The 12,649-nt window shown below is 39.3% G+C and overlaps 1 protein-coding gene across 1 annotated transcript in view; it reads left to right on the plus strand.

Moving 5' to 3' along the window:
* PCSK5 (proprotein convertase subtilisin/kexin type 5) overlaps nucleotides 1-12,649 on the plus strand; it is a 608,686-nt gene that overhangs the window by 428,933 nt on the left and 167,104 nt on the right. Inside the window, 2 exon segments of the mRNA XM_027875021.1 lie at nucleotides 6,613-6,635; nucleotides 7,219-7,220. Of these exon segments, the coding sequence (XP_027730822.1) occupies nucleotides 6,613-6,635; nucleotides 7,219-7,220 (25 nt within the window).

Raw genomic sequence — 12,649 nt, forward strand, 5'->3', positions numbered from 1 at the left:
AAAAAAAAAAAGCTTTACATTACAGAGCACTATTGGTACCCCATAAAGATGTTACTCCAGTTTGCTATCAATCTATGGTTTGAGTAAAATACCTAATGTTCTCTAGCTTGCTGTTGCTAAGATTTGACTTCTAAGAACTTAGAATCTAACACTCTCCAAGTACTTCAAACCTTCAGCATGTTAAGTTTGACACAGAAATAAAATGTATTATAATTACGCAGTGGTCTGGTGGGGGAATGGTCTGTTGCTGCATTGTTGACTCAATGACTCCCTTAAAACCTCCAAGGTATTTTTTTTTAAACATGAACTTTGTCAAATTGATTTTTAATCCAAAGGCAGAATTTTATGTTTAGCTCTAGTAAATTTCATCTTTTAAAAATTTAACCTGGGAACAGCTAGGTGGTGCAATGGATAGAGCACTGGTCCTGGATTCAGGAGGACCTGAGTTCAAATGCAGCCTCAGACACCTAACACTTACTAGCTGTGTGACTCTAGGCAAGTCACTTAACCCCATTGCCAAACCAAAAAGAAAAAAATTTTAGCCCATTATTCTGGCCTGTCAGAATCCTTTTGGACCTCCAGTTCTTTTTGGTTCTCCTTGGTTCAGTAAGTTTTGCCAGATTCAAGAATAACAATTAAATTCCAGAACTCCTCAGAAACCTTATGCCAGGCTCATATGACCACTGTGCACATTGTGAGAGGAGGAAATGTTCTATTTTGCATCCCTAGAGTTTCCCCCTTTTTAAAATTTAAACATTAGAGAAAATGAGTTGGCTACTAGCATTATCAGTGAAACACAACACTGTTAATGCTCCTTCCAAAATTAGAGAAGGAATAGAGTGTACTGCTCTTCTGGCCTCTGCTTCAGGACATTGTCTTTCCTGGACCACACTAATATTTTTAAGATCTTACTCTATATATCCTTCCAAATTGTTTGTTGGAAATAGTCATTTTGTGGACAGGTACATAGAATCCCCTAGTTCTAATACTGCTGTGCCACTAAGTAGCTGTTACTATGAGCAAGTCATTCTCAGGCCCTCATTCTCATTTATAAAATGTTAGGGTTGGGCATCTAAAGTCTAATACACACCAAAAAAAATACATTCTTTCATTCAAAAAGCACTTGTTAAGCACCTTCTAGGTGCCAAGCACTGTTCTAGGTGTTGAGGATACAAAGGCAAAAATGAAACAATTCCTGCCCTCAAAAGGCTTGTGTTCTACTTGGGGAAATACACATATAAGGAAATACAAAGTAATTTTGGAAAGGAAGGCACTAACATTTGGGAGAACCAGAAAAGATGTCCTGTAGGTGGTGGCATTTGAGCTTAGCCTTGAAGGAACATAGGACAATATTGAGGAGGAAGTGTACTCCAGTCACGGGGGACAACCTATATGAAAGGACAGAGACATTAAGGTTGGAACAGCAAATAACGAGTTTGTCTGGGTCATAAGGTGAATAAAGGAGAGCAATGTGAAACCAATCTGGAAAGAAAAGTTGGAGGTAGTTTGTGAAGAATTTTAAAGATATTTGGAAAAAAATAAAAGAAAAAAATTAAAAACCAGAAACATGCGTGTGCTCCTGTGCTTTGCATTCAGATAGGGATAGGACTAGATGTGTGATCTCCCTGATATTGAGAGCTCATGGATAAAAGAAACTCTCCATAGCAAGGTGAGTCAACACCTTCTCTGCAACTTAAGAGACCTGTCTAGAGCCCAGAGAGGTTAAGTAATGCCCTGAGTCACACAGCCATTGTGACAGCAGCTTGACTTGAACCCAGGTCTTTCCGGCTTCAAGGCCAGCTCTCTTCTGCGATGCCACATTGCCTTTCATATTCTAAACCAACAATAACAGGATCATTAACTTGGTAAAGCAGTTCCAAAGACCAAGATATCATATGTTGACCTCTTTCCCTCACTAGTCATCTTGTCCTTTAGGGCTGACATAGTGTGATAGATCACTCTCCCTAGAGAGCAGATCATGATTTAGTTAAGAATGAAACTGTCCATGGTAAGACTGTGCCCCTTTAAGTAGTTGTTCAGAGCTCCTCTGTTGTTCGTATTCCTCTTCTTGGAACCCTGACTCAGCTCTACCCAATACAGTTCACCACTGCATTCATCCAGTCCTGGCCTGTGTTAAGGTCATCCATCTTCCTTTCCCAGTGGCTAAGTGATCTGCCCAAGGTCCTCCCTCTTTTCTCTCTCCTCCCCCACCACATAGAATGAGAGCCTGAGAACTAAGCTGCCTCTTTCATCAGCCCATCCAGTAGGTATCCACACAGGTAATGAGTGGTTATTTCAAGAAGTGATAGCTCCATTCAGTCAGCTTAATGAAAGACCTGGGCACTCATTGTGGCTTGCCTTTGTAGAATAAGGTGTGCACTACAAGAGGCTATCCATATTTCCTCCTCAGCTTTGTTCCTGACCTGACCTCAGCTGTGTCTGGCACAGGTGCAAGGTTCTCTACTCAGCTGACAACCCCAAGGGCAGTAACATAAGCAAGAGGAGGCATGGCCTAACAGAACTGTTTTCAAGACTGGCATTAGGGCTATGGGACTCATCAGACACTATCTCTACCTTCCATAAAAAAGAGAAAGTTTGTCATCCACTACCCTTGAAAGTGCCTCGTGCCTCGCATAGAGTAGATGCTAAATCAACAAGTATTTAACAATAATAAATTCTTAATTAACAAATTTTAAAATAATAGCAATTTTATGATGCTTTATGATTTGCGAGTGACTTTCACATATATTATATTGTTTGATCCTCACAACAACCTTATGAAATGGGTGCTTTTATTATCCCCATTTTACAAATGAGGAAACTGAGGCTGAGAGGTTGAGTGACTTACCAAGGTTCACACAGCTTTTAAATACCTAAGGGAGGATTTTAACTTAGGTCTTCCTGTTTCCGAGTCAAGGAATCTCTCCGCTATGCCACCTAGCTTACCTAGGCATTTATTAAGTACCTACTATGTGCCAGACACTATGACTCAGGGGACGTAAATACAGTAAGTGAAACAAATCCTAATCCAAAGAATCTCATCTTCTAATGAGGGAAACAACAAGGGCATATTTTAAGTATAAAATAAACATAAAGAAAATAAATGCAACGTAGATCAATGCCTTTGGGAGGGAGGGCATTAGCAGTTGGGGCAGGTGGGATAGGAAAAGCTTCATGTAGAAGATGTTGCTTGACCTGCATCTTGAGGTAAAAACAGGGATTTTATGAGGTGAGGGCAGACTGCATTCAAGGTAGGGGTTGAGGATGGATGTACAAACACACAGAGGAAAGGAGAGGCCAATTGGGTTGGATAGCCGTGTAGGGGAAGGAAAGAAATATGCAATGAAGCTGGAAAGATAGGTTGGGATAGAGTTCTAAAGGGCTTCCAGAGCTAAATAGAGATGTTTCTGTTTGAATCCAGAGAGAACAGGGGAACACTGGAATTTACTGAGTAGGAGAGTGGCATGGTCAAATCTGTGTTTATGGAATTCTTCAATTCTTGTGTCAAACTGGATTGACTAGGGACTGTACAAAGAGTGCTCTAGGTCTATAATTCACTGATTTGTTCGTTTTTCCTCCTCCAATTTAATCAAAGAATCATAACTTTAAAGCTGGAAGGGACCTCCAAAGCCATTTACCGCAGGCCCTTCATTGGACAGATGAGATAACTGAGATTCAAAGAGGGTGACTTGTCTGATGCCATGCAGGTTGTAAGTGACACATCTCTCTTGTCCATTAACCTAGAGAAAGAGAGTTTACAAAGGATAAAGTCAAGTTTCCCTGAAATAACTAAACACCAGGCAATGACCCGTTGTGATTCCAATCTCTCAGTAATGTCACATTGGGGCAGCAAGGCCATATCGCTTAGTTAGTGAGACCAAGATTAATGACCCATGTTGTTCAACTGGGAGTATAGGAGATCAGAACCCATATATAACTTTGTTTGTGAAAGAAATTTGGTACAGATGAAAGAATGCTAGATTTGGAATCAAGGGACCTGGAAGAGTCTTCTGATGCCACCAGCCCCACTGGTACAGACACTCATCTCCACATACCTACGTTATTGCAATAGCAACTGCTAGTCGGTTGGCCTGCCCCAAGTCTCTCCCCACTCTGCTCTATTCTCCGCTCAGCTTTCAAAGTAATCTTCCTGATTATAGTCAGTTCAGACCTGACTATGTCACCCCTCACCCCTACTCAATAAACTCTAGTCACTCCCTATTACCTCTGGAGTTAAATATAAAATCCCCCATTTGGTTTATAAAAGCCCCTCATAACCTAACCCTTTCCTCACTTTCCACTCATCTTATCCCTTACCACCCTTACCCTTCAGGTACTCCATAATCCAGCAACACTGGCCTCCTTGCTTTTCCTCACACAAGACACTCCATCTCCTCATTCATGAAATTTCATTGACTGTCCTTCATATCTAGGGGAAGCTAGGTGGCACAGTGGATACAGCACTGAGTTCAAATGTGACCTCAGACATTTATTAGCTGTGTGACCCTGGAAAAGTCACTTAACCCTGGTTGCCTCAGTTTCCTCATCTATAAAATAAGCTAGAGAAAGAAATGGCTAACCACTCCTTTATGTCTAAGTGGTGGGGGAGAGGGAGAAAGAGAGAAGACCTTCTATCAGAGGAATAGTGGCAAAGTGTGTAGAGTCAAGGGCATAGCCAACAAGGGGGGAAAAATCAATAAACATTTGTCCAAAAAGTCACTGAATTTTTCTAGAAAGATAAATTATCTCTTTTTTTTATTTTCATGGAAATCTATATGAGAAAAACAAGAGTTGACGTTTTCTGAACTAGTTGAAGTAGGGAGAAGTCAGGGTTGAGATGTCTGGAAGGAAAGGCAGTGAAGATGACATTGGTAAGTAGATCCAAAGGACATAGGAAAATTCTGATTGCCTGATGGAAGGGACTGTCTTATGTGTGTATACTCATTACCTGACATATAGAAAACATTTAATGCTTATTGATTGATGTGAGTAAGCTATTTTAAAATAACACTTTTGAGTAGCCTTTCTGGATTGACTGTAGAAGGAAATTTTAGTCCTTCATGACCAGGCCTTCCTCCAGGGGTGAGACACCAAGCATGGGCTTTTTCTGTGAGATCCTCTCACCTATACTACCTTCTTAGAAGCTGCAAGTGAAAAAATGAGGAAGCAGAGACCTCATCCTCAGCTGGCTCATACCCAGCACAGCTGAAACATATTATAAACATATCAAATAAAAGCAGTGACTGTACAGCAAGAGGTTTTTGAAATCCCATGCTAAAGCCAGGTCGACTGCTGGCCTCTGGCCAAAGGCCGAGCATGGAGGTGTTTGAATGGGTAGCTGCGACTTGAACCACATCAACTGGAAATATGTTGGTAGAGAAGGTAAGAAAATCTGCTAATGGATCAATTTAAGACTTTCTTAATAAGCCAATCCAAGGTATGCCATTAGATTTACCCTTATTGTCACCTTGGTGCTGATTAGCTAAATCAAACCAGATTTTCCCCTGAAATTCTAATCCCTAATTCGTAAGTATTTATTAAATGCCTACATTGTGCAAGGCACTGTGCTAGTCTTGGAAAAGCCACAAGGGTAGGGTGACCAGAGCTCTATACCAGGGCACCAGAATTCATCAGATATCCCTTTCAATTTTTTCTTTAAAAAAAAATCCTAAAATTTTCTTTTCATTTTTCTAAACAGCTGGGTCACTGCTCTCCTTTCCCTAGCAAATAATAAAAAAGAGAAAGAAAAGAAATTCAGCAATGACTTAATGGAAGGAACACTAGCTCTGGAGTAAAAGGACCTAAATCTAAATCATTCTTTTGATGTTTATTAGTTGAAGTAGGTGATCTCTGAAGTCCCTTCCAACACTGATATTCTGTGTTTCTGTGATTCAATGCTCTAAGGCCCTCTAATGGTCTATGATTTAACATTTACCTTGTCTTGCATGCACTTGGCACACTGAAGGAAGGAAGAAGTGGCAAAGTGTTTCAAGAAGTAAGAATTCCCTATATAAACATGTACACTGTAACTTTGGACAAGTTCCTTAACTTTCTTATACCATTCAATGACCATCTGAACTTTGGGCCTCAGTTTCCTCATCTGCAAGATGAGAGGGCTTGAGTAGATAGATGCCTTCTGAGTTCTAGATATATGGATCTTATGATCAACTGAATCAGATAACATATACAATGCTCAATACCCACTGTCCACTATCTGCAAAAAAAAAATACGATAGAGAAGACAAACTTTTTTCAGTAACATAGAAATAAATTAGCTTAGCAACCTAATTAACAAGAATTATAAAATACAAAGAGAAATTCCCAGCTGGCCCATTTCCCATATTGGTCCTACCTCAGATAAGTTCCTCCTCACCTCCAGTCTTGCTGCATCTCAGGATCACATTTTCCATTACACCTTGTGATCCCAGGGAATCCCTCCACAGGAACAACTATATTTGTCTTAATGAGTTGTGAAGGTACCTTTGGTAGGGTTTGTCCCAAATGTGTTGGGTTTTTTTTAAGTTTTTCTCTAGTGCCAAAAGGGGTACTGGAGATACAGAGACAAAAATGACCAAAAAATAATGTAATTGGCTTAATCGTTGTCTTTTTAAGACAACAGATGTGTTTCATGCACAGTGAAGAGTTTCAATCAATTTCAAAAGGGCAACTTTCATCTTTTATATGATTGATTCGATCTTGGCTGACACAGGAAGCCTTTGCCCATTCCTCCCTTAATACTAGTGCCTTCCCTCTGTTTATTATACCCAATTTATCCAGTATGTAGTTTGTTTATGTATAGTTCAAATATAGCATATTAAATATGTCATGTCTCCCATTGTCATCATAGCATGTTATTTTTCCCACTCAACTATGAGCCCCTTGAAGCTGGGGATTGTCTATTAGCTTTCTTTGCATTTCAAGCACATATCACAGTAAGTGCTTAATAAATATTTTTTGACTTACTGAATATGTGAACCTTCAGCAAGTTACTCAACCTGTATGGGCCTCAGTTTCTTCATCTGTCAAATAAAGGAATAAATGATTTCAAAGATCCTTTCCAGCTCTAAATCTATGAACCTATTATCCCATGGCATTTATAAACCTATATCTCTTCTACTCACTTATCTGTGTCCTATCAGTCAGCCCTAGTGACCCATTGATTCTAGCTATCTGTGGGGCCTCTGATAAACTTCAATCTCCTTTGGTCATTCTAGAAAGGGGTTTGATTTCTGAGAAGCCTTAGCTGGGTGGAAAGAACTCTACTCACAGGTACTCTCAGTACCTACTGGCTACTTGCAGCCAGGTACCTGTGAAATGTTGGGGGTCATAAAAAGGTGTGTTATTATAGCTGGTAAAGCCTGCTGGTGCCTAGGAAGAGGAAGGGCTAGTGAAACCTCTGTGACTCAACCAGTTTGACTATCCCACCACCAAGACAACTTGCAACTGACTTTCTGATTGCTGGATTACTGGTTTGAGAGAATGGTATAATGGATAGAGTGCTTGATGTGCAGGCCAGAAGACCTTATTTGAAACCTGCCTCAGATACCTACTATCTTTATGACCTTGGGTAAGTCACGAAATCCCTCTGTAACTCAGTTTCCTCATATGTACAATGGAGATGATAGTGCCTACGTCAAAGGGTTGTTGTGAGGCTCAGATGAAATGATGTGAATTGCTTTACAAAAGTTAAAGTCCTGTATAAACAGCCATTATTATTTATCAAAGTATAAGTATGAGTGCATAAAACTGGGGAATAGCTGGTATTTAAAAAAAATAGATGACTTAAAGGCATGACTTTTGTGTAGATGAAAATTTTTATTTTCTTGAACTTGTGCCAAGTTTTAGAGGATTTGGTGAAGGAAGAAGCCGTCAAAATACTGTTGGTATTCATTGCAAAGGTCAAGGTGCAGTATTAAATTAGCCTCATGGTGGCATCACTTTTGTGATTAGCATTTAAAAGCTAATCACTTTTGTATTTTATTACTTTGTTTAAAAAACTTCATCCTTGTAGTTTTTCCTCTCCCCAGGACAGGAAAAGAATTGAGGATGGAGTGAAATTCTTCCATTCACAAATGAATCCATGAAGGAATTCAATTCCCTCTTTAAGTTTTAAGGATCTGACCTTAGATCTGTGAACCAGAAAGTTAAAGGAGGAAATACTTCTTGTTTCTGTTAATAAGTATCCTTCAAGGATCTCTGTAAAATAAGGGACTGAACTATATGACTTTTTAGATCCTTTCAAGGTCTTAGATTTATGAGTCCAATCCACCTAGAATCCATTAGAAATTTTCTGAATTTCTCTGTGTTTCTTACAAAGGACTAAATGAGTTACAAAGAGGTGAGAAATCTCACATTAGCATATGTGTACACACACACACACACATTTTATGTTCTCCTTTTGCCTTTGTCAAGTTCTATACTTTTTGTCTGATCATGTCACAGTTTTGCTGCTCCCCACTTCATGTAGGTTCCCCCAAGGTATGAGCTATGTCTATTTAATTTACCTTTATTGGTGCCTAGAAAGATCAACTAAAAGGTGCTCAATAAACATAAATGACAGGGATCTAATCATAAGTCTCCTGACGATTTCTCAATTCAACTCTCCAGACAACTCTCCATCCCCATTTCTATGGAATGATAAGGCTTTATGTGTAATTTTCTGTTGATATTTTATAAGATCATTAAAAACCAGAAATTCTCACCATAGTCTGCTCATCCCACTGGAATATCCAAAGTAGAAGGCAGAATTTCTTGCCTTACTCTTTCATCCTTTACAACTTGTCTCCCCACCCTTAAGTCAGTCGCATCTCTGCAGGCAGAATTACTCCCAGGTTAATGCACAGTCAGGACTCCTGAAGTGCCATGGAAAGAGCTTTGGATTTGGAGTGCAAGGACCAGGGCTGTCAGGCCAGCTCCTCTACTTACTAATTATAATACATTTAGCAAGTAACTTAACCTCCCCAAGTGTCAATTACAAGAACAAAGACAAAAAGCAACAAGGATGATCCTATTTGATAGTCATTTAAAAACCTTTAAATTAAAAAAAAATTAATGGCTTACTTACTATATGCCAGATACTGTGCTAAGTGGTATGGATACAAATAAAAAGCAAAATCGGTCTCTGCCCTCAGGAAGCTTGCATTCTAATGGCAGAGATAATATGTAAATAAATAAGCACCTACCAGATATATACAAAGAAGATAGAAAATAACTGTCAAAGGGCAGTGTTTAGTAGCTCTACTATCTACTCATCAGGACTGTAGTCAGCACTCATAATAACTGAAATTGATGTAGTGTTTTAGTATTTTTTTTTGTTGTTGTTTGTCCATCATTCTCAAAGAGGACCAATGGCATCACTGAGGATGATATCTTGACTTTCTAATGAATTGTATTTAAGTGAGGCTCATAATTGTTTAGTCATTTTAGTCATGTCTGACTCTTCGTGACCCCATTTAGGGTTTTCTTGGCAGACACTGTAGTGGTTTACCATTTCCTTCTCGAGCTCATTTTACACATGAGGAAACTGAGGCAAAGATGGTCAAGTGACTTACATAGAGTCACACAGCTAGTAAGTTTCTGAGACCAGATTTGAACTCAGGTCTTCCTGACTCTGGACCTGGCACTCTATCTACTGTGCCACCTACCTGTCCTTAAGTGATGCAGAGCCCCACAACATTATCAACCTCACTCTCTCCTCCAGAGTCATCAAAGTCCAATGGCAAGACAAGACTAGACATCCTGGTGATGGCCCAGGATGCAGTGGATGACCTTGACTTTTCTAAACATAGATACACTTATCCTTTCCACATCAAGACTTTCCCCATTGTGGTTTTGATATGTCACTGATCAGCATAAATTAAATGGGAATTTTGGAGGAGTTTTGTGGAATCCACAGATGACATGCAAAGGCCAGCAGACGACACAGGAGAAGTTCTTTTTCATACAGTATTTTTACCTGACATTGACCTACATGTGTCCTATGACTAAAAACTTAACCCAAATTTTACAATAAGGTACTGTCAACACCCCATAAAAGCAAAAGAAAAAATTCAGACTTCTTCTCTGGTATGAAGGGAGGGCCAAAACATTTTACGGGGATTTTCCAGATTGCAGGGTGGGGACATTGGGGAGGGGGTGCAGTGTGCCCTTGACCTCCTCAATGTACAAGGACATATGCTGTCTCCACCAATAGAATGTAAGCTCCTTCAGTACAGAAGCTGATTCACTTTCGATTTTGTATACTCAGCACTTAGAACGATTTTAGAAAGATCATACCCAGATTAATGGATGATAGTATAAGAAATGACAAATATAAAGAATAGGAAAAAAAATGAGAAGACCTCAATGAATGAGTGAATCATTTTCTTATCTACTCTGGTTAGAGTATGGGAACAAACTAGATTTCATCTAGAGGAAGAGTTAGGGAGGTTCCTGGAAAATGAGACAAATGAGGTATATTTGTACACACTGGAGATTTTTAGCCTAGAAAAAAAAGGGCGGGTTTCATAAAGGTTTGTTGATTGAGTTTTTATAAATGTTGTTATTTTTAATGCACATTAGGTACATGAGCCATGCACTTTGGGAGTACCCAGAGTACTAAGGGTGAGCAAGGCCTCGGCAAGCCAGCCCTGGGAGAAGGCAGTGTCTTCACTGTCTAAATAGGAAATGAAGTTCTAGCAGTCATCCACAGCCCTTAATAAACTACACCTTGCAAATATCCCCAAGGCAAAACCTCCTCCTTTTACTCATTCCCTCAGGCTGTATGTTTTCTTGAGGAGACTTTGTTTCACCTTTGTTTTCTACTTCAATGCTGCCTAGAATGTTCGAAATAACTGGATTTTGCCTATTTAAGAAATAGAGAGGGGCAGTATATTCTGAGTCTTAGTGTCAGGAAGACCTGAACTCGGGTTCTATCTCTGGCAGATTTTAGCATTTGAACACTTGTAAATCCCTTGATTTTTCAGTGCCAGTAGACCATTCTCTGTTAATGTAAATTATAGATGGTTTTTCACTATACGTAGTAGAGAGTATTTTCACACCAAGGAATAGGTTCCCTACACTGATGAAATCACAAGGGTAGACTAAAAAAAAAATGGAAGAGTGGAGCAGATGAGGAAGGAACACACATTATAACCTTTTGTGGGTTGCCTCTGGACATGGTTCAGCCACCAGAGTCAATATTCACTGCTGAAGTCAATCTGCCCTTTAATTTCATTCCTATTAATCTTATGATATCTTCCTACTCTTTGTTCTTGATTTTTACATGAGTTATTTACAAAATTAATTGTACAAGATACAATAATTGTATTATCTCTCCCCAGATTCCCCCCTCCCCATTTATTTCCCTCTAAGATTACCTTCCATCTAACCTGTATATATCTTCTACATAAATATTTATCTAATGAGAATTTAACCTACTTAAATGCAAGGATCATGTTATTGTTTTTGTTTGTATCCCTGCCACTTAGGACAATGTTGGGCACAAAGAAATTAATCAATGCTTATTGATGGATGGACCACTGGTAAAACAATATTTTGTTAGGCAATTTGGGCAGACACTTCCATTCATTTGCATGTGAGAATGCTTGACCTTGCCAGCTGAAAATGATTCCCACTACCTTTGAACACCATGTCCCATGGATTTTTGACCTAGGCTGCATTCTTTCCCAGAGCCTTGGCACTTAATATTCATCAAGGGTGTTCTGGTACTTAAGATATTGGCAAACTGCTTAAGTTCTTAAAGAAAGAGAATGATTGATTGACTTTGCTTGCCTATTCTTTGACCTACAAAACTGCCTTGTAGTAATACCCAAAGGAAATTCAGTAGTGACGCCCTAATAAACTAGAGTATAGTTGTACTATGGATATAGTTTTATTGGAAGAATAAGAATGAACAAAGCTTGTGATCAGAGGCCATGTTCACATACCAAGAGGTAGAGGGAATCATATAAAGGCAAAAAATCTTTTCAAGATATGGAAAATATTTTTTCTTACCTGTCAGAGCCATAACTAGGGTGGAGTGAATGGGGCTATGCCCCTGGCTGCTGCAATCTAGACAGTGCTATCAGCCTTGTACCCTTTCAAAAAGTAGAAGTAACTGAATTTAACACCTACTCAGCAAGGTTAACTAGTTGGAATATGAAGTTTTGAAATAGTAAGCTATCTTTTTTAGGCGACTACATGTCAGATGAGTTCAGCCGTGGCCCAGCCCAACCCTGCTCCCTCATAGAGCAGAATCCACCCCTACAGCATCCTGGCAGTCTGAAGGGCCCTAGCTCAATTGAATTTGTCTTTGAAGGCTAGTTTGTGGGTGCCTTTTTTTGTTGTTTCTGGTACATTTTATGGCACTAGACTTGTGTCAACATTACTAGTTCAGGGTCTGTTGATGGTAAAGGATGATGGGAGAAACAATTCATTATGGTTCTCATGTGGTTTACATCTTCTTGGATGCAATGAATATTAACTAGACATCTTTAGCAGGTTCTGTAAGCCTTAGGAAGATTCCCTGTAAGATGTCACTTTTCTTTCTCTCCTCTCTTCTCTTTTCTCTTCCTTCCTTTTCTTTCTCTCCTATCTTTCCTCGGTCTTTCTTTCTTTTCTTCTTTCTTTTTTCTTATTTCAAACAAGTACCTTATTAATGCTTTTTATT

This window comes from Vombatus ursinus, unplaced genomic scaffold (genome assembly GCF_900497805.2).
Source record: "Vombatus ursinus unplaced genomic scaffold, bare-nosed wombat genome assembly UNPS02014807.1, whole genome shotgun sequence".
NCBI lineage: Eukaryota > Metazoa > Chordata > Mammalia > Diprotodontia > Vombatidae > Vombatus > Vombatus ursinus.